General features: G+C 35.5%; 4 protein-coding genes across 8 annotated transcripts; 2 read left to right on the plus strand and 2 right to left on the minus strand.

Moving 5' to 3' along the window:
• Positions 1-529: 529 nt before the first annotated feature.
• On the plus strand, positions 530-12,425 carry LOC132200154 (nose resistant to fluoxetine protein 6-like). Of its 2 annotated transcripts, XM_059625397.1 has the most exons (14): positions 530-840; positions 7,466-7,650; positions 8,208-8,401; positions 8,803-8,909; positions 8,975-9,097; positions 9,149-9,319; positions 9,733-9,826; positions 9,903-10,019; positions 10,119-10,284; positions 10,790-10,869; positions 10,926-11,151; positions 11,208-11,382; positions 11,440-11,582; positions 11,920-12,425. In XM_059625397.1, the coding sequence occupies exons 1-14, from the start codon at positions 648-650 to the stop codon at positions 12,076-12,078; spliced, it is 2,133 nt and encodes a 710-aa protein (XP_059481380.1). In that variant the 5' UTR covers positions 530-647; the 3' UTR covers positions 12,079-12,425. The 2 variants fall into 2 exon arrangements, with proteins under 2 accessions (XP_059481380.1, XP_059481381.1); XM_059625398.1 differs by lacking the exon at positions 8,975-9,097.
• A 392-nt stretch (positions 12,426-12,817) lies between these two features.
• On the plus strand, positions 12,818-14,133 carry LOC132201774 (trypsin-1-like). The gene is made up of 5 exons (XM_059628228.1): positions 12,818-12,869; positions 12,929-13,133; positions 13,189-13,414; positions 13,522-13,727; positions 13,795-14,133. The coding sequence occupies exons 1-5, from the start codon at positions 12,819-12,821 to the stop codon at positions 14,028-14,030; spliced, it is 924 nt and encodes a 307-aa protein (XP_059484211.1). The 5' UTR covers position 12,818; the 3' UTR covers positions 14,031-14,133.
• LOC132201766 (uncharacterized) lies at positions 14,030-17,338 on the minus strand. The gene is made up of 12 exons (XM_059628214.1): positions 17,203-17,338; positions 17,113-17,150; positions 16,780-17,061; positions 16,479-16,619; positions 16,110-16,217; positions 15,644-15,883; positions 15,196-15,576; positions 14,910-15,101; positions 14,714-14,821; positions 14,602-14,656; positions 14,482-14,548; positions 14,030-14,416 (listed from the first exon to the last, which is right to left on the minus strand). The coding sequence occupies exons 3-12, from the start codon at positions 17,025-17,027 to the stop codon at positions 14,199-14,201; spliced, it is 1,758 nt and encodes a 585-aa protein (XP_059484197.1). The 5' UTR covers positions 17,028-17,061; positions 17,113-17,150; positions 17,203-17,338; the 3' UTR covers positions 14,030-14,198.
• A 626-nt stretch (positions 17,339-17,964) lies between these two features.
• LOC132201767 (tripartite motif-containing protein 2-like) lies at positions 17,965-22,095 on the minus strand. Of its 4 annotated transcripts, XM_059628215.1 has the most exons (7): positions 21,830-22,095; positions 20,969-21,152; positions 20,122-20,272; positions 19,779-20,066; positions 19,302-19,722; positions 18,995-19,243; positions 17,965-18,903 (listed from the first exon to the last, which is right to left on the minus strand). In XM_059628215.1, the coding sequence occupies exons 1-7, from the start codon at positions 21,833-21,835 to the stop codon at positions 18,454-18,456; spliced, it is 1,749 nt and encodes a 582-aa protein (XP_059484198.1). In that variant the 5' UTR covers positions 21,836-22,095; the 3' UTR covers positions 17,965-18,453. The 4 variants fall into 4 exon arrangements, with proteins under 4 accessions (XP_059484198.1, XP_059484201.1, XP_059484200.1 ...); XM_059628218.1 differs by lacking the exons at positions 20,969-21,152; positions 21,830-22,095 and adding an exon at positions 20,765-20,835; XM_059628217.1 differs by lacking the exons at positions 20,969-21,152; positions 21,830-22,095 and adding an exon at positions 20,590-20,758.
• Between the last annotated feature and the right edge of the window lie 352 nt (positions 22,096-22,447).

Consider the following 22,447-nt stretch of genomic DNA (forward strand, 5'->3'; position numbering starts at 1 on the left):
AAAATTAAAATTTTGCTAAAATTTAAATTAAAATACGCACTGAAGTGAATGTTTTTTTTAGTAAATATAAAAAAAAAACTATTTTAGTTTTTAGCAAAACAGAAATTTGTTATGAGTAAAATTCATTATAATTGGCTGGAACTAGAACTTGACGATACAGAAATTACAGAAATTAAATTTGTTGATAGTCTATTGTAGCTTTAAAGCAGTTAAACAACTAAAAATAGTGACTGGAATGAGATTTTTTTGGAATCAAAATCTCTAGAATGACAACATTGACAACAATAAATTTGCTTAATAAAAGAACTGTCTCACTGTATTACTATAAGCAAATGTTGCAAGTAAATCTTTCAGCATTTTTAGATTCAAGATTTTTCCTTTTTGTTTCTCTAGAGTATTTATTTCCAAAAGAAGCAACACACTTGAGTCAAAAAATGAAAAACACACAAAATTGAAAAGCAAAGCGTTGGCGGAAGGGAAACGTTTTTTGGGTGTTGCACGGCGCGACTCGCAGATGAGAGGAGAGAAAGCAAAGAGGTGCGCGCGTGTCTCTCTCGCATCTGGGTGCCGGACGTTTGTACCGGAGTGGACGGGGAGCCCAAAAATCTTTTTCTTCACTCAGTCAATTTCAACCGGGCCGCGTGAACATGTTGCTGCCGCTGATCGTCGCGGCGACGCTGGCGGGCCTCGCCGGCGCCGACCTCGGCGCCATGCTCCACGTTTGGGACCCCGTGGCGCCACTCTCGTGGCCCAACAACACCTCCCTCGAACCCCAGTGCCTGCAAGGGATGCGGAGGGTTGCCCTCGGACTTCGCAACGCGCAACCCTGGGCTGAGAAAAGTCAGTTTAAACATTTTTCATGATTTGCCAAAATTAGTTTTGGGTATCCTTAATTTTAATTGTCAGCCAGGTGATTTTGTTCACCTGATTGAAAGTTTTTTCGGTCTGTCTGGATGAATAAAATGGTATAAAAATTTTGAAAAAAATCAATTAAATTTTGCAAAATAAAGAAGCTTTGATTTTGCTTATTTTTTTTTCTAAATTATTTTAATAAAATGACAATTGACAAAAATAATATAATGCTATTTTTGGTCCATTGTTTTGACTCTAGTAATCCTTACAATATGACCTTAGTTTAATTATCTTAAATGTATATAGACGTTTTGATAGTGTTATGCGGTGTAATGAATAAAACAAAAAACAATATTATAATTTTTTTTAAATATTGCAGCTCGTTTTGCAATTTTTAAGAAGAAAGTTGTGCAATTATTTTAGAATATTTATAAAAACTTGATTCACACCGTTAAATTTAAACCAGTTCAGCCTGATATATATTTTACTATCTAACCCGTTAGGTATTGCACCCATCGCACCAATTAAGTCGCAGTATTTTATCCTTTTTTAGCGGCGTCTTCAACAAATATACCGTTTCGCGCATTTTACCTCAATTATTTTTCACTTTAGAAAGCAAATAAATTAGACAATCCTGACGAAAAAATAATTGCAAGTGAGGAAAAAAACAAAATTCTTCTTCTGGTTAATCATTTTTTTTTTCCATACATTCATTTCGCAACACAGCTGCAGGGCTCAGATGATGAGGAACGCATAAAAGCAAACGAAAGTGCTGATTAACTGTCAATTGAAAGCAAGTGCGCAATATTATTTTTTATCGCATACGCTTTTAGTGAAAGAAAAGAATAAGCGCGCCGGATCAGCCGAAAGCTGGCGCACAACATGCGATTTTCGAGAGCGCGAAACTTATCAGAGTATGAACATAATAATAAAAATCGTGTTTTCACAGACACCTTCAAGGGAAATGTTTTAAATCCGTGATCATTTATGATCCAGATACATCATTTTACAAATAATTATGGTTTTTATTTTAATTGATGAAGCTTTTTTAAACTTAATTAGCTTAATAAAGTGTGAGAGTAACAATATCTAAAAGAGAATTTTTATCTTCTTAATTAAAAATCAATATATAACCAACATATCAATTTCTCTACCAATTTTCGCCGATGATTTGTGGCGAAAAAACTAGCGGTTCCGCGTGGTGAAATTTTTATGTAACGACGCGTCGTCGTTTTCTCTAGACTTTTTTACTCTACGCAGCGTCTTCTCCTTTTGGAGGCGTTGAGATATTTTCTCTTGACGAGTGCTAATCGGAAAGCAAACTCGGATTTCCTACGCCGTTTTTCGCCTCTGACGCGAAACTTTTGCCGACAGAGTGAAAATTGCTAACGAGTTGACTAAACCAGACAAATATACTTTTGTCATTTTGCGTGGAACTGATAAAAGAGTAATTTTCATAGAATAAAGATATATCTTGGGATCTCATTTTGTTTTTATTTACATTCTTTGAATTTATTTGTTGGTCGTTCATGGTCCAAGATCAATTAAGAAATCGTAAGATTTATTAACGACAGATGGTGCAAAGCATACGTCCACTTTTTTAGTTGCTTTTACTGGACGCTCGCTGCGTAACACACCGTTCAACCTTGGCCCATGAACGCCGAATTAAAGTTGCCGAAATACACAGCAGCGTAGAACAGTAGGCAAAGTCCCCTGGGCGAACTTTTTACTCAATACTATAATCATATCGGTGGTTCAAACCATAATATGTTATTAATTTTTAGTAATAATTACAGATTCTGACTTATAGTAGACTGTTAAATTTGTACTGAATAAAAAAATTACTGTTAATTTTTTTAATGTTGAAATTTTTGAAATTTTTTAGATAGAATTTAGTCAATCTTTCTTTTTCAATATTCAATTATTATTATTATTTTTTTTTTTTTTAAACGGATGAAACATGATATTTACCAAGTTTTTGCCAAAAATAAAAATTTGCAGGGAAAGACTCGCATCGCCTGTCAGCGAACTGGTTTCTCCACATGCGTAACTTTCGAACCGCCCGAAATTTAGAAGCCATACCTTAATATACCTGCCATTTCTTCCTCCTCTCTATGAAGTTCATAAGTGCACGCATGCACACACACACACACTTCCTTCTTTCTCATTAATTTAATCTTTGAAACCTTTTATGATACCATTCATCAATCAAAGAAAGTGTCGATGCAAAAAATGAGCTCATTCACGTAGCATATATTGTTTTTTTGGTTTTTTGTTTGGTAATCATGTTACATTACGCGAGAGGGCAGACGGCTGAAAGAGAAAATTCGGAATGCGTCATCGCGCTTATGCACTCTCATCTGATGCTGCGCGTGACGCGTAATTATGTTATGGCTAAAAGTTTATATGAGCCGAGTGAGTTTGCCGCTGGGCACTTGAAGGCCCAAAACTTGTTAAGCCACTTTGATCAATAAAATATAATATTCACGAGTTTTCACCAAATGACAATATTAACTCTAAAAAAGTTCTTGATCGAATCTCAAATTTCGTAATAATTGCTTTGATGCTGGTGTTGTATTTTTTATAATTTATAGCACATATTGCAGTGAAAACTTTTAGAAATTATTTTTAATCTATAATGATTAAGTGAATTATAAAATGAATCAACATTCTGATGTCATGAGCGAGAAAAAAATCAGATATTTCTTAAAAGAATCAAACAAATTAAAAAAAGAAAAACTACAAAAAAAAATCATCACAAAATAAATGGGAACAAATAATTGATGCGTTTTCTAATTTAAAATCTATGAATATCAGATTAAAAAATGATTTAAATTAATTTTACTTCTACTAAAAAATTTTTGATACAAATTTATAGTAGTAAAAATTACAGAGCACCAAAGTAATTTATAAATTTTATTTTATTCATTCCTATTTTCATAAAAAAGTTAGATAATCGAAAGATATAAAGTTAATTGGTCGTGTCTGGCGGTCAGACGAGCACAAAACGTTTCTGACAATGACATTTACCGACTCACTGATGAATAGAGTCTAGCACCGTAAATAATATGGCCAGAAAGTGAATCTTTATACGGTTCATAATAGTGGTGCTCAGTCAGCATGACTATAAAACCTTTTAAGCTGTTAAAAAAGCAAACAAATTTTATAGCTCCATTGTCTCATTTTGGACTAGATATAGGTGTATTATAATGCAAAATTATGTAATTAATAAGTTAAAAATTAAATGAATAGTACAAATATTATTAATTTTATTAGAATATAATAAGTTCTTTTATTAATTTAGCCCAAGTTTAGAATAAAGTATTATAAAGGAGCTGAAAGACCTACGTTCAAAGTGTTGCTTTAATATAGACCACAGAGTTGGCATAAAATTAATTCACAATCAGTATAATTATGCAGATTCACAAAAATTGAATACATTTCTTCATTCTCCATTTCAGAAGTAAATTTAATCTAAAAAGTTCTGTTTAATTGGAAAGATTTTCATTTTCACCACGGATGTAATTATTTTCAAAATGTCTCCTGAAAGTATTGAATGACACATGCCAACAGATGCAGATATCAATTTGTGTTATGTTTTTTTACTTCTATTCATTTGTATATACAGACAAAGATTACCACTTATCAATTTCATTGAGTGCAGGACTGCAGGTTAATTCACTCTTTATTACACTCTTTTAATACAAGAATTCCCATCAGAAAAAATCTATGCCTATTATGAAAAGTAATTATGGTATTTAAAAAAAATATTCTACCTCAATGTTAGCATTCATTATTATAAATTAATTATTACTTCTCTCAATATTCTTCCAATTAAAATTTAATTTCTAATTGTAATTATTGCTTAAAACGCATTGACGTTCAAAGATGTAATAAATCGCCGTCCCGTCCATTCTCGTCATTCTATTTAATTAAAGTAGCACAATTTTCAGGTTTTACTTAGCAGAGACAAAAAGTGACCTTCGTTGGTCCATGATAAAGCGAATGTTTCGATTGGACGCACTTAATAAGATTCGCCCTAAAAACTTTTTCTTTGAACCACTTTCAAACAACGCGTTCTAACAATTACAAGACTCAATTTTCATATGAGGTGACGCCCTATTCTTTTCATTAACACGCCGTCTCATTTGAATAAGAATAGTGCAGACTCCGTTAGATCAACACAGCACATAGGTGGTGAATTTCGCCGGTTGATTAGGCTGCTGCTTTCTTTCGGTCCGGAGAAAAATCGCAGCTTTTATTTCCTGCGGCGTGCAGACGACTTTTACTTTCATATTTTCGGAGCTCCCTGATATAATAGTCGCGGCGGACGAGTTTATATATACTTTTTATACACGTAACGTGTGCACGCTTTGTCCGCGCCTCATTTGTGGCTCTGAGCGGTTGAGTAACACAAAAAAATGTAATCGCGTCTTTGCAATTAATAGTTCCTTCGTTGCACACAGAAAAAACGAGTCGGAGGTGAAACGAAAGTTTGAAATCTTGATTGCGAGAAACGATATAAAGTCTCCGTCCTTCAAACACTGGTCAAATTTCGCGCGTTCATGTCTCGCTCATTGATACTTATCACCGAAAGAAATCATGTTCAGCCTCTTAAGCACAAAAGACTTCTATTCTTCAATGGAAATATTAATACTCAGGAGATCACTTGAATGTTTAAATATCTATTAAATTTGGTTATTTTATTTCCGACTAGAAAACATCCTCAAAAATTTCAATACAGACACAATACTTTTTCTACCAAATTTTTTTAGAATGAGAAAAAAAATTAAAAAATAATTTATTTCTGCAATTTTTTATGGATGGAAAATTTAAATAAAATATCAGAAGCTCAAATTTGAAGTTCAATTATTAATTCCAATTAATAGTATACTTAAATCACAAATAACTTAACCATTATTTTTAAATTTATAATTAAAATTTCACTACATTTATAATGTTATATATCAAAGAAAGCTATTATATAAAAGCTTGTTAATTTTTACACGGAAGAAGAAAAGTGAGAAAAATTCCTTCTTAATTTTAATTGGCGTCGTTTTTGCTCATAGAACATCCTCCTCCTCCTCCTCCTCCTCCTCCTCCTCCTCCTCCTCCTCCTCCTCTGCTCCTCCTAGCCATGAAATCAGCAAACCCGTAATTATGGAATAGAGTTAAAAATTTTCTGCCTGATTCTTGTTACGTGTCATAAATAGACAGTCAACATTCAGCCTTGAAATGGCTAATTTAAAACACTTGACGAACCTATTTTTCTTTTCTGTGCGTTTTCGCCCAATCTTGAAGAAAGATCAAAACGCTCCAGTTCGCATTGATTGTAAATTATTTATAAAAACAAACTTGATCGTCGATTCGGGTGAAATAAACAAACAAAAATGAGATAAAACAAAAATTCTGCTTGCGCGCATTTGCAGAGCGTGATAACTTTGAGAATGAATTTCGCGCCAATCAACAAAAACCGCAGTGTGTGTTATTTTTTTCTCCCGAAGAAAGTCCTGGGTGATCGACTTACTTAAGAGAGAATTTAATCACGATGCTGCGAGAGAAAGTGAATACGCACCGCAGCTTCATTTTTTATTCAGCGGCCTTTTGGCTGACCATCTCGTATAATTTTTCCTCTCTTGATTGGCGCCGGCGGAATTGCTTTTAAACACGGCCCGAATCATTTTATTATAATTTTTTTTCTATTTGAGAGAAAAGCGGCGCAGACAAGCTTTGTCTGTCAGATGCACTGCATGTATGGGCGGTAATCTGATTTTTCAAAGCCAAGGTTGCTCTGGCCTATTCGTGACGCAAGAGTAATTTGACAGACGTGACGACGACGACGTGATAATCGCATGTTAAATTTCCTTTGAATATTTTAATGTAGAGCAATAGACTAGGTTTCGTAATCGGTCTGCTTATACAATTTAGTTTCTTTTTTGATCTTGATGGCCTTTAAAAATAAATTTGAGCGTGAAAAAGTTTCTGAAACATTGCATCTTAATTATCATTTCAATTTATCTCAAGAATCTACATAATTTTCATATTTGACGTTGATCCCATGTTAAATCAAGTGTTGTATGTATGAGCTATTTTTCCCTAATAAAAGGCACACTATTGTTAGATTTATAGAGTAATGTTTTAATTTATCAATGTCATATTAAAAATTCATTGACTAGACCAAAGACTGAACTTTTTGATCTAATTACTAAATAATAAAAAACTACAGAAATAGAAAAGATTTTTCTACTAAATATCATTCAATATCTAATATTTCCGCTATTCGTAAAAAAAGCTTTCAACCTTGTATTGTTCATCAAATAATACATTATGCAAATTGACAATTGTTTGCTAATCGCTTTAAATTTGCATTTAAATTTGTATTACAGTCAATGTGTGTTTTGACAATTAAAAACTAAAAGCACAAAAACCTTGGTAAAAAAAGAAAAAATATTTTTTGAAAATAAATTATGAATAACTAATATAGTAAAATCTTTTCGCAAGTTAAAATAACGCATAATTTATTTGAAAATCGATAATCATCTTCTTTTGAATAGTTAAAATATTAATAATGATGTAACTTATTTATTTTAATTGATAAATAATTTTTTTGCAGTTATCGATGCAACAGGTCGCAGCAGCGCCCGATTCATGTTTGCCAGCGAGTACTGGTTAGGTTCCCGACTTGAGTGCGACTTGATCAACAAAGACGCTTTGACCGCAAATACCACCGATTCGACGACAACCGTCTTCAGAATCGCAACCCTGTTGGTCAACCTGACGCACGAACTCACGCCAAAAGTGAGGAAAACAACATAATTATTTACATATTATTTTTACAACATTTTGCCTAAATTTAATGCGAGCATTTCGTGTTGGAAGTTTCCTAACTCTGGAGCAAGGCGTGTTTCGCTCCGGTGCACTTGCGCCTGTATAATTTCAGCGAGCACACGATTTAGTTAAAATGATGGACTTTCTGGAATTGCGACAAGGAAACTGTTTCGTCAACCGAGGAAATCGCGTAGAATTTTAATTGACTGACATTAAGTTTTAAAAGAAGCAAAAAATAAAAATGTTTAGATGCAATAAAGTTTTAGTGCGTTCTACTTACACAATTTTGCACACACGTACTCTGTGAAGGCATTTGCATTCTATGCCTTGGACTGAAAATTGGCCCGATAAATTATCGTGATTTACAAATTAAGCACAAACCCAAGACAAGGCCTACGTTATTAGTATTGAAGCCCATGGCAAAATTGTCAAACAAACAAAAGTAACAAGGTTTCTAGAAAAATCAAATTTCCGTTCAACCTTGAATTAGTACTGATCGTGTTTGATGTTAATTATCGCCTTTTCAGCCGAGAAAGATTTCGCTGGGCTTGTGTTTGCCTTCCGAATGCGGCGAGCAGGCTGAGGTGAGGCAGCTGATGCAACTGATGCTGCAACAAACTGCACCTAGATATGGACCGCCCCGAGAAATAAAAGTGGCCAAAATTAGGAGTTTGCCTGGCGAGTACACATTCTTCGGAGATCCTGGATTCATCATTTTCTTGTGAGGAGAATATTTAAATATTAATATTGAACAATTATTTACTTGTCTTGAATTTAAAATAAATGGATTATAAATTAATTTTTGAATTCTTAAATATCATGTTTTATAGACAATTTTTCTTCTACTGATGCTTCATTAAAAGAATTTCTTCTTTTATTTATAATTTATATAATGTCATAAAAATGTTATATTTAATTACTACAGATCGATTAACAGAATTCAATCAAAATTTCATTTTACTGAAAAGTTAATTCTGACTTTTGTGCACAGTTTTATATGAAAAAGCTCACCGGTTTATTCTATGATTGACAGAACAAAAAGTGTTTAATTTTGATATCCTGAATCAAGTTTCAAAATTTAGTGCTCGGAATTTCCAAACTGACTCGAATGAAACGTTTCAGCGTCCTATGTATGGCAATCCTGACGGTAACTGTCGTGGGAACGTCAGTGGACTTGCACCAGTCCTTCAAAGAAAAGCCGCCAAAAAAGCTGGAGACCTGCAAAAAAGGTTTGCCGACGACATCTTGCATGATCCTTCGCATGCTGACTTGTGGTGTTTGTGTTTTAATTCAGGCGACGAATGCAACGCCAACACTTTGAGTTACACGGCCCGCGGGCCGACGGGCGTCGTCGAAGAGCGGCACAGTATTAAGTGCCCTGCGGTCCTCGATGACCAGAGCTCTGGTGCTTTGCAAAGTAGAAATTTCGACAATTTTTTCTTTTAATAATATCTTACAAAAATTTCAGGCAGAGCACTGGAAATTCTGACGGCTTTCTCTGTCAGGCAAAATGCCAAACGATTTTTTGCCGACAAGGAAAAGCACGAGGGCTCGTTGACCACGGTCCACGGACTCAGGGTCTTTTCGCTCATCTGGGTCATTGCCTGCCACACTTGCCTGTACACCTTCAGATTTTCAAGTAAGCCCTTTTATTTTAATAGAAATATTATTAAATAACAGAATTTGACGTCGATTTTCACTTTTTCTTATTGAATGTGTGAAAATTTGAAAGCAAATTGGTGTTTAAGAAAAACTTTTCCCCAAAAAATTATAAACCTGACATCAGACAGGTGATTTTCAAAATAGCACATTTTTTGTCCTAGGAATACGCATTATTAAACAGAAAATTATGCTTTTCATAAGCGAGGAGTTTATTTTGATCAAAAATTATTTTGATTGAAAATTACAACCAAATCAAAAAAGTAATATTAAAAAAAAAATACTCTAATAAATTAACAGCATTTAAATAATTTGATAAAAATTAAGCGTTTTTTGTGTGTCGTCATATAATATTTTGCTGTGAAAATGCTCTTTAATTATTTGTTCAATTAGACAACCAGGCTTTCCGCTTGCTTGTGGAAAAAGATTTTCTCTTCCAATCGATCAGCAATGGTAATTTTTCGGTGGACACTTTCTTCTTTGTCAGGTGTGTATGCCTAAAATACCCCATTAATCACCTGTACCTACATTTGTTTAATAAATCTTTCAATTTCTCTCTGAAGCGGTACTTTGCTCGCGTACGTCTTTTTGAGGTCGCGCGACACCAAGAAGCCCTGCACCGACAGCGTGGTGCGCAGCATTAGGAATTTCTTCAATTTCTTTATCTACAGATTTATCAGGTAGTTTATTTTTATTTCGATAATTCTTCTAAAACAAGTCGTAAACTTGGTCGTTTTCTCTTTAAAACAAACTTTATTGCCTCTCAATTTTGAATCAAGGCTGACACCACCATACGTGATTGCTTTGGCGTTCGTCTCGGTCACCTCGCAGTACCAGGCAAGCCACTCGGTCTTTGATCCGCCGACCTGGGACCACCTGACCTGCCCTAAAGTGTGGTGGAGGAATTTCCTCTACATCAACACACTGTTTCCCGTTCAACAAATGGTGATTAAACAACATCTTCTTAATTTATTTAGATTCAAGTATCATACTTTATACTTTTTCAAAAAGACTAAATTTATTTCAAAAAATTTAGTAAAATTTTGCATCCCAGTCAACAATGAAAAGAAAAACATGTCATTTTGATATAAAAAAAAATGTAAAAATTGCTTTTCCCAATGAAGGCGATGCGATGACGCTTTAATTGTAAAATTTTGATTTGCATGTAATTTTATTTCAGATGATTTTAACTTGTATAAAAGAAAATAATGTTTTTTCTTGAGAAAATTCAGTTGAATCAACAAGTGCATTTAACTTTCAATTATTGTAAAACCCTAAAGCGCTTCTCGACAAATCAATTAATTATTGCTACATCTGATTAATTAATAATTTTGATTACATAGATTATTTTTAAATAGGCATAATTTTTGACCATATTAATAATCAAGAGGAAACCAAATTTTCATCAAATTTGTCCTGGAAATTTTTAACAAATAATAATCTTTTCCAGTGCATGATTTGGAGTTGGTATTTGGCGGCAGACACGCAGTTCTACTTGGTCGGCACTGCTCTCTTGCTCATTTACATCAGGTTTGACATTTAAATTCAAAATTTTGCTTAAAAATTTTCTGTGACGAAAATTTTAGGCGTCCTCGAGTGGCCGTCGTACTAAGTTTGGTGCTCCTGCTGGCCTCTTGGGCCATCACAGGCACCATCAGCTACAATCTGCAGCACCAACCGAGCGTCGACAAGCCATTTGATCTCTTTGACGATCTCTACGACAAGCCTTGGACCCGATTCGGGCCCTACCTGGTCGGCATGGCCGCCGGCTGGTTCCTCAGCGAGACTAACGGCGCTGTCAAAATGACCAAGGTGATAAATCTGTTATAAATTGTTCTTTCCGTTATTTAATTTTGGCTAAATGGCAGACTGTGGTGTTCCTTGGCTGGACGCTGGCCATCTCAACCAACTTCGGCCTGGTGCACGCCCTGTACGGCCGCCTCTTGGGCACCGCGGCCTCTGCGGCCTACGTGGCTCTTTCGCACACCCTGTGGGCAGTCACCATTGCCTGGATTCTTGTCGCCTGCACTTCAGGCCACGGAGGTACGATTTTATTTAAAAAAAAAAAATTAAAAGATAACTTTGCGAGAAAATTTGCAGGCTGGGTGAGCAAGGTTTTGAGCTCGAAACTCCTCGTCCCGTTCAGCAGGGCCACTTACTGCGCCTACCTCGTCCACTCGGGTATCATCCAATGGGCTCTTAATAACATGGACGCGCCCATCATAATGAATAGAGACCTTGTCGTAAGTGAAGCTCTCACAAAGTATAAAATTAAATCAAACCATACGCATTGCCATTGAAATAAAGGCAGTATGGATCAAATTCTTTTTAGTTTAAAAAAAATCATATTTGATTCTAAATCTTCCGAGGAAATATACAAAAAAACACGCATACTTAATTTAATTTAAATATGTAATCATTAAACTAATTCATCGATGAAAAAAAATTTTTATAGGGAATATCATTAAAAATTTTCCAGTTCTTAATTTTTTAAATGCATACCCTGTGATTTTGTTTCAATAATTTTCTATTTGCAACTTTTTGATCATTTTAAATAAATTTTGTGCGCAACATTTTCAGGTTCAACTGATTTTTGGTTTTGTGGCGACGTCCTTCATGGCAGGCATTGCACTGTCCATCATTGTGGAAGCGCCTGTGACACGACTTCTATCACTCTTGCTCCCCATTCGAGCCAAAAGCAAACCCGCAAACCAATGCACATGCAGCACCAACGGCTGATTACATCTCCGCCTGCATGGCTTTGATTGCCAAGACTTATCAGTGAAAGTGATTTGTTTTATTTTTCAATGCATACACTTTCAGTTTTGTTTGAGCTTCCGTGTGCGTGTGTTTCCGTTTTGTACAAAGTGAATTTTTGCAAGTAAAAAAATATCATACACCTTTTATAATATTATTAGCACTTTGCCTCTAAATGCTGAAATAATTAACCAACGAGGCATTCTCTTCGAGACCACTGAATTTTTGGCCTGAATTTGAACTGTATAATTTTTAGCATAAGTGATAATGTTAGTAATTTTTTATTAGACTTTTTAAAAATAATTATTGCTCAATAAATACAATTACAAAAATTTTTTATCAGTGTTATTTTCTTTTATATTATCACCCTGCAACAAAAAGTATTACTCCTAATTACTCCGTATCTTGAATAAAAATATTTATTATATTACATATGATATCGAATTTTTTATGCATTACTACTATATTATTTCATATAGAGTGAGTGACAAGACAATAGATGAAGATAAAATTCTACGTTGAAATAAATTGTAATAAAAGAGAAATTACTAGAACTGCTGGTGTCATCAACTCGCCGTTGCCAAAATTAACACTACCCACATAACGTGTGGGTATCACGCAATTTAATACAAACACGGGTATTTGTTTGATCTATTTTTTCAATGGAAAAAATCCACGCCGCTTTGATATAGAATCAGTTGGTTGTCACATCATGCGATAGAATGGAGCTTCTTTTGCTCATCACTGCCTTTCTAAATGGAGTTTGCTGTTTGGTGAGTTAATAAAAAATATCATTTCTAGATTTCAAATTTTGATTTTTTGATAAATTTAGCAGGCAGACGAAACGGATTTATTTGAAAATAATCACATTGAGTACTTTTATGACCCGTCTCCAGCAAAATCCTCCACTTTTTTGTCAAAGGCAAATTACTTTGTCCCGCCTTTTGGACAACCAGGTGCATTTGGATTTAATCAGCAGCAGCCAAACAACTATTTCAATAACGTGCAGCAATATGCCCAAAACTCCCCAGATTGCGGTAGTTAAAAATATTTATACCAACGAGGCAAGATGTTAAAATTTGTATTTGCAAGTTTGTGGTTTACCGAGCACAACAACAAGCGGCCAAAGGTCTCCTAGAGCCAACTTCTTTATAGAACCTGACGATGGTAGGATTGTTGGAGGCATTGAAGCTGTGCCACATTCAATGCCGTGGATGGCACTTCTTGTGTCACAAGAGCGGGACTACGCGCCTTTTTGCGGCGGGTCCATCATAAATGACAGATATGTTCTTACAGCGGCGCACTGTTACGATAAAAAGTGAGTTTATGAGTTATTTTCATTTTAATCTTTTCTGCTATTTATTTAAATATAATTTCGTTTTCAAATTTGCACTTTTTAACCCATTTATTTTATAAATACTATAGAATTTTAATTGAGGACATCAAAATAATTATTGGCGAGCACGACCGCTGCCGTCAGGACCGCGTGACGGTCATAATGTCGGTGGACAAAATGATCATCCATCCCGCATTTCGCCAAGTTGATTTTTTTGCCGACATAATGCTCCTAAGACTAAGTATGCGAATCACCTTCAATAGAGTTATTCGACCGATTTGCCTGCCTCCCCAAGGTGACTTTCAAGATAGTTGAAAAAATCAATACACTAAAATAATTGTTTCTTTCCTTTAAATTAAAAGGGCTGTCTTTTGAGAACAATTGGGCCATAGTGTCTGGATGGGGCACACAAAACTCAAGCGGTTCTCTTCAGTGCACCCTAAAGCAGGCCACCGTCCCTATTATCTCACAGCAGGAATGCGCCTTGAAATCAAAATACCCCCCAAATGCGGTGCACGCGACACTTTTCTGTGCAGGACTTATCGGACAGGGCGGCCGAGACTCTTGCCAGGCAAGTATTCAAAAGCAAAATTTTTAACTTGTATTAGGAGTTTCTCTTTTATTTTAATTTACGAAGTAACGATGAGAAATTTGCTACACAATATGGAAAAATGGAAAGCATGCATAAACTGAAAAGAATTTTATGTGTCCTACTTTGATATCCTCCGAAATCCAGTTCAACTCTTCAATTTATCCTTTTTGCTGATCAGTCACTCTCATAACTCATCTCGTCACCACTTGACTCAGATGACGACTCAGCATATTCCTGTCTTTCATCCTCTCGAGTCAGGACATATACCAACAAATAGCAGGTCTTGGACGAGCCTACAATTGCATTAGACATTTCAACTACTTTGGTCTTTTTATCATTGGCTTCCACCCAAGCACCCTCAGTTCCATTCCAGACTAATGCTGTGTAGTGTCCTAAAAATTTATCAAATATATATCAAGAAATAAGATGGTTCAGTATAGTAATTAGAAAATTTCACCTCGACGTATAGTGCTCCCTTCGTGATTGACCACACCAACAAGCTCATAGGTTTTATTGGTGAAATTCTAGAGAAAAAATTTATTTCTAATTTTTTTTTCAATTTAATTCAAGGACTTACGGCTATTTTATCAACATTCTTACTGTCCTCATTGGTTTTCATTTGATCCCTGGAACTGCAAAATTGGTTTTTTATGCTTTACCCTGGGGTTTCCTGCATCAAAGTTACTTACTCTTCAATGTCACTGTACTCTGCAAGTACGAGATCAGTTGAAACTTCAATCGGCGTTTTGATTTTTCCTCCTTCTGCATCATACCTTTTCAGGCAGACCAACAGCACTCTTTAACAATGAAATATTTGATTATTCAAATTTTAAAAATCTTTATAAATATAGTAAAATTAAGAATTTTTTGCATTTCAAATCTTACCTTGGCAGCTCGCTGAAAACATAGTAAGCTGCGGTGCTTTTGCCACAGCAACGATCCACAAATTCAGTTTGAAGGCTTGCATCAATGAGGTCTTGGACAGTTTTATGGTCATCTGCAGAGTCTGGCAGGCACAAAGAAAGTACAATCTCCTCCACGGCATTATCATTTGGAGTAACATTCCGCTTGCACATCCTGAAAACAAATTTAAAAATAAATATTTAATTGTAGCAAAAATTTTTAGAACACTAAGTTTGAAAGATGGATTGTGTATGTCATGGAAATTTACCCTTCACAATAGCAGGGCAGCATGACAGTTTTGATCCTCAGTAACGCTTCGTAGATGTCTACGTCCCTTAAATGCTTGAGTTTGACCTGCACTTGCCCAAGCATTTTGATGATGTACTCGTGAGCATCTTGTTGGTGGCTCCTGTCAAGCTTGTATCTCAGCTCGGCATATTCCTCGAGAAATGTAATGTCTTCATCCACTTTTTCCGTCTCTGATGCGTAAGGCGCCTGGATCTCACTGCTGAGGTGTGTTAGGTGATAAATTTGTTTGTCTTCATTCAAATGGACCTCAGCCGTAGCTAATAAGTCACAAAAAGGCTGCGCAGCAACCAATGCTTGTAACGAAGCAAGCATGTAGCACATGAACCCGCTGTTACGAAGTCTAAAAGTTTGGAAAGGAAGGTCAAAATTATTATTTATTTTCAAGTATTTGCAATTTTTCTGCATACCCTCTGTGGCTGGTGGTAGGCAACTTGCGTTTCATGCTCAAACTGCTGCTGCTGCTGTTTGAATATGTCCTTTCCCTTTTTAGTTGTTGCTCGTCTTCATCTTGTTCCTCCACATCGTCTACAAACTTGGTACCTGAGGCAATTATTGTGTCATCTAACTTTGATTTGTCCGCCGACTGCTCTTGAGATGGTATTGATTCCTCGCCAGTCTCTGTTTGCACTTCTTCTTGAATTCTTTCACTATAATTAATATTCAAATATAAGAAATGATTATCAAACTGTAATTTTAAAAGAGTAAATAATATTTCTCAACAATTGCTGCAACAATATTAATATTATGAAAGGTGGGCCGGAACAGTTGACTAAAAAAATTTATTCTTTAAGTCAATATAATACTGAAAGATATTATGTGGATATTTGAAAAAATAGAAAAAAAAAGATTAATTCTGAAATATATTAAATTTACCTATCATCACTGTCTTCTTCCTGTTGAGACGCAACTTCTTCCTCAATCTGCTTCTCAGCAACTTTTTTGCTTCTTTTGAAAGTCGTAGCAATAGTAGATACCATGGAACTGAAAAATTTAACAATATATGTGCTCAATTTTTCAATTAGAATACCTATTATATTATCTATTTATTATTTGTTTTACAACAATTGCGAAAAAAAAAGAAAAAAAAAAAACATAAAAAAATCAAATCAATTTTGTGCAGATATGATTATAAATGAGATCCGTCAAGAAAAATATGAAAAGGAAAAATTCCTTTAAATATTTATTGTGTGCCTCAAAATAAATTTATAGCTTTTAGAAAAAAATACTGGTAGTAAAATCCACCTATCCTCTATTTCCTCCTCCTGATGAGACTCAAGTTCCTCCACAATTACTTGCATTCTGTCAGATTTTCTTTGTTGGCGCACATTTCTACCTCTTTTGGTAGTAGAGGAAACATTGTAATCCTGAAGAGCAGCAGTGGTGCTGAAAAAATATTTTGAATTTTGAAAAATATTTTATTTTTACAACTATAACGTACATTTATATATGATAGATTTTATCAATTCATACAGAATAACGAATATTAAAATGCAGATTAAAGATAATATCTAATTAATTAATGACGTGAATTAGCATAATATACCCTGAATCAGATGGTGCCGCTGAAGTGGGCAGCGCAAAGCCCGATGGGCCGCGGGGCCCCAATCCTGCCCTGCCTGAACGCCTCGGAGGGTCATGGCTTTTTGGAGGCACTGATTGTGAGGACAGGAGGTCACCAACAACAGTAAACTTCCTGTTCTCGGGATTTGTCATTTTGCAAAGGCGAACGATGTCTGTAAAAATGTTTTCATCCAGGCGGACGGAAAATTCTTGATTTTTGCGCGTTTCCATTTTTGGCTGCTGATGAAATTTGAACGAGTTTTGACTGTTTTGAGTTGTGAATTTCTTGCGAATCTCTAAATCTGTTGTTGCATACCTCAAATTCAGTTTCGAAGCTGCCGCGTTTTTAATTACCTATGTAGATAATAATTTGATCAATTTCTCTGCAAAGCAAATCGACACGAACAAAATATTTGACGGCGAAACACGACGAACAAAATATTATGTAGGGAATTGACGTGACAATGACAGCCAAGATATTGTTGGCGCAGACGAGACAAGCCACAGCCACTAGCCAGACAAAGGAGAAGTAAACGTAAAGTCGGTAAACTAGAGAGCAATGACTCAAAAATAGATGATGAAGGTGGAGGGAAGGAAGGGGGGAACTATTATTCACTATATATTGCCAATATATACATACATAGATTATACTTGTCAGGACTCGCAGAAATAAATAAACGACTTGCCTACTACTTACCAACATGTCTGAACGAAATGTGTAAAACAGCAGCAAAAACAGATTGGGGGGGAGCGCTTGAATTCTTACCATATTTTAATAAAGGACATCATAAATTTGTGAAATTCCTCTTCAATTCCAAGCGCGGTTAACAAAATTCCATGTTTATTTCCAATTTCATATTTCTTTCAATTGCAATAATGAAATTGTTTAATTTTTTTGTTTATTTCTTAAGGGAGACAGTGGTGGCCCATTGCAATTAGTTCACCCTAGGTCCCGAAGATTTACACTAGTTGGTATATAACCATATAGTTAATTCGCACTTTTAATTAAGCAATTATCTTCTTTAAAAGGAATTGTGTCTAATGGAATTGGATGTGGCCTACCAGAATATCCTGGTTTGTATACTGACGTCTCCAAGTTTGTCGGTTGGATTGCAGCCACTACTACTCATGATTCAAACTTTTGTATCAGATGAAATAAAAGATAAGCTTGTATTAAATAATTTACTCCCGCGCTTTTATTTAGGTTAATAATTACAACGATGACTTTTCTCCTGACACCTTTAGCAAGTTGGGAAAAGTTATAATTAAATGACGCATTTATTTTTACCTTTTCCATATTAATTATTATTAACCACACATTGTTGCTTTTTTAAGTAAATTTTTCATCACCAGGAACCTACCTGTGGTAAAAAATCAATGCACAAATAATTTAGCTACATTAAATTTATATTAGATGTCTAATTTTAATGGAACTGCGATCAATGCATTAGGATGTTCTTATACTTGAAGACAAAAATTTATTATTTTGCTTTCATTATCAAAATATAAAAAATATTATATCTTTCCTAATCAGAGTTTGTTCATGAATAGAAAAAATCATACCAAATAAATTAGGCAAAGACTTCCAACATTTACTGCCATGGCGGTGAAAGCAATTTTTTTTTATCCAGATTTGAAATGACTGCTTGGTACATTATCACTGACCAATGCCACAATCCACAATACGAGCGGGGAGAATGCGTTTAAAGGGTACATTGTCCTTCTTGTTGACCATGGTGGGCACTTGGCGAAGCACATCCATACCTTTCACCACCTTACCAAAAACGAGGGTGCGAGCATAATTCTTGAAAACCTTCGGCTTCATCCAGATCATGAATTGAGAAGCAACAACAGCTTCACCCTTGGAAGAAGTACCATGGCCGCGCATTCGGAGCATGCCAACACCATCATGCAGAGGGGACGAATCGCCATGGAATTCCTTTCGATTATAAATGGAGATTTTCTCGCCCTCACGCAAATGACCTCCCACCACATGATCATTGTCAGGCACTTGCCAGAGGTCAGTGCATTTATAGCCAAAGCCGTGCACACCAGTGCATAATTCGATGAAGTTGCGTGCCATTATGGGAGCCGTATTAAAATATACCTGCAAAAAAGGTGGATATTCGTGTAAGGATCAAGTTGAAATTTGAAACACACAAAATTTTCAAAAGACTAAAATCATTTGAGAATCTCACCTCCATAACAACTCTGCCAATAGAATTATTCTCCACAAAGAGATCAAAGAAACAATGCACAGTATCTGGATATTTTGTAGTGGTGAGAGACTTTCGAACAACTTGTTTTGGTGCTGCAGCAACTTGGGCAAGGACAGGAGCTGGGGTAGAAGATTTAGTTGCCACAATTTGAGCAATTGTGGTTTTTGATTTGCTTGTATCCACAACTTCCAGCTTATACCCATTCTTATTGTTGTTTGTCTCACCATCCTGTAACATTGCATTCCAATTTTCAAGCTAAAGTTCACTATAAATTGATTAGAAATACAGTTAGATCAGCTGCCGAGGGAAGACTGGCAGAAATGGCCTGCACTGTGTTTGATCCAAAGGCATTCACACCGCCCAACAAATTGTCCATCCTTTTGGTCTGAAGACGATTTTCCACAAAGCGGTTTATAGCATACATAAGACATAAACACTCCGGGCTGTTGTTTTGTTCATGCAAATCCAGATTTATGTCAAAGTTTCCAATGGGAAAGGCAGGGTTTATTTCATTCAGTTTAATCTGCGCTGTGCAGTTGGTGAAAACTTGCCACTGCGCAACCTTATCATCAAAAGTGCGTGCTCTGAACTCCATGTCTTGATTTTGGTCTCGAGCTTTGCCAATAGCATCTTGAAGCAATGAAATGTTTCCAGCTTTTGCCACTTGGACAACATCAATTTGGGACTCCATTGAATATTTTGCATCACTATAAAAATCAGGAATCTTTAGTAAAAATAAATACGCTACAAATTAAATATGAACCTGATTATTTTTTGTTGCTCATTGTAATCTTTAATAGTGTGGTCAAGATGCATCCTTAGAGCATTCCAAGCGTCATCCATCACCATGGCTAATATACTTAACTGCTCTGCACTTTTAAGAGCCTTTTCAGCTGAGACAAGAGCCGCATTTTTTTCTTTAGTGAGCTCTTTCTCAAGTTTTTCAACAGCAGTGTCATACTTGCACAGCTCGTGGCTGTGGCTGTAGGAACAGTTGGGCACGGAAGGTTTGTTGCACAGCTGGCAGAAGAGCTCTGGTTTCTTAACATTTCTGTCAAAGGACGGTTTTGCAATTCAATTTTTCAAAAATAATGGTGAAAATTTACCTTCTGGCATTGCTATAATCACCGATGCCGTTGGAGAGCGATGACTTGCCGTCGCCCATGTCGTCTTCGTCATCAGTCAGAACAACCTCCGTCTCGGGCACATCCTCTAACCTCTCCAAAATAAACGTGTTGTCCAGCAATCCAACGACCCCTGGGATAAATCAAAATTAGGTTTGTAACGCAAATTAATGCAGAATTATCAAAAATATTGAGTCGGCAATGAATATATTCAGACTTATAAGTCTAGCTCCCACTTAAAAAAGTCAAATATCTCGGAATTTGGTTATAACCCACCGTTTTCCATCTTTCAACTATTCAACCACAGACCTCTCTTTTGATAATAATGAAATTTTATTGACTGTATTGTAAAACGAAATAGTCATCAAAGATTATCAGCTACTAATAAAATGAAAATCAAAGAAAATAAAACAAAGAGGGACCGAGATTTGTAAAAAAAAACATACACACCCACTTGATCCGGATATATATATACAAGCTTATTTTAGCTCTGCGACTGCAGTTTTCCAGTATTGCTGACGTTTACAAATTTACAGGCACGAAAAAGTGACTGCACTTTCACGGATAACAACAAATTTTGGCCAATCACAGAAACGCAGCCACATAAATCTGGGGCATCTGTTACCTCTCGTTCAAGATGCAGTTAATTTTACAATTGTTGCGGAGGTTGTGGATATTATCAGTGGTGCCAACAAAATACCTCTGCATAATGCACACTTATTAAACAATTATTTTCGATCCAACATCAGCCCAAATAAAATTTGAGGAACACATTAGCATAATATAAAAATAAGAAATTTTCAAGAATTATTTTTAAGTTTTAAATTACCAATCGGTCCAATTTTGGTGACTTTTTGACAGGCTAGGCAAATAATGGTCATGTCTTTAGCTTGAAGCATTCGTAGGCACTTCAGGCAATAGCTGTGATGGCAGGAGAGAAGCTTCGGCCGATAAGAATAATGATTGTAGTCAACATGGCAAATGTCACACTTGAAAATATCTTCGTCAATTGCCTGGAACATTTAAATTGACATCATTAATCACAAAAGAAGATCAAGATCATAGCAATTAAACGTAATTATATTTTATAATAAGCTTTTTTGACGTGAATAAAAAACACTTTCAGCTTGTCTCATCTAAAAGTTAAAAAAAATATAAATTTATTTGTAAGAATTCATCCTACAATGTGTGAATAATTAATGTTCATTCTAAATTTTTTTATTTTGTATTAGTAAAAAACAAAGTTTTAAACTCGCACTGTTTCTATGTACAGCAAAAATAATTATGCGATCGCGAAATGGCTTATTATCTGATATATAGGACGGGAATAACAAAATATTATGCAACCAAATTTATTTTTTCATAATCAATCACTTAATGAGTAATTCCTTTGTAACATATTCTAAAAAGAAGGATACATAAATGTATCACATAATTAACAATGATGTCTGGATCGCGATTATTTTAAAATAAAGAATACATAAGTACATTTTTAAAGTAAAATGGAATTTTATATGGAGAATTTAAATTTTGCGAAAGACCGGTTTGGAAAGTAGATTTCTGTAAAAATATGTCATTCCCTGAAAAAAACTTGCAAAGCGGCTCGAGCCTAATTCGAACTATGTTCCTTTCCTTACATTTTGTCACACCACAATCAGCAAGCATGTAAATTAAGTTATCACAATCTCACCTCCATCTTCAATCGCTTGCAGCTCTCATCTGAGAGATCAGAACCCTGGGAAAATTTCCGAAAATTTCGCTCTGCTCTTGCACGCCGAGAGCGCCCGACCTGACGCCAACCAAGTCTTGTTTATGGCCTAAGAGCCTCTGATTCAATTCAAAAGCAGGAAAATGAAAGGAGAAAACGAAGAAGAAACGAGAAAGGAAGAACCAACGCCAACCCTCGGCGTTGTCTCAACTTGTCGTAACAGACACAGAGTGCAGTGCAGCGAATCAGCAATCAGCTCTCCCCGGCGGAGATGCCGGACTTGCCGGAGCCGCCGGAGGTCGTCGGTGAGAGGGTGGTCAGTGCATTCTCAAGTCTGCTCAACTCTCAACAGGTTCCGACACTACTGACTACTGTACAAGCTTCTGAATATCTGAAACAATTTATTGATCTTAATTTTTTCTCTCTCATTTCACCGGCTCGCTGAGTTTCTTGTAACACTTATGGAGAAAAATCCGCAGCTGCACATTTTCCACATTTTAATCATATTATAGTTTTTACACAAAGTCACCAACTAAACGAAGGCTTCAGTTTCTTTTTACCACCTTGACAACCCTGAAACGACATTATGCAATATTATTT

This window comes from Neocloeon triangulifer, unplaced genomic scaffold (genome assembly GCF_031216515.1).
Source record: "Neocloeon triangulifer isolate White Clay Creek 2 clone unplaced genomic scaffold, ASM3121651v1 ptg000014l, whole genome shotgun sequence".
In the NCBI taxonomy this organism is placed as follows: domain Eukaryota; kingdom Metazoa; phylum Arthropoda; class Insecta; order Ephemeroptera; family Baetidae; genus Neocloeon; species Neocloeon triangulifer.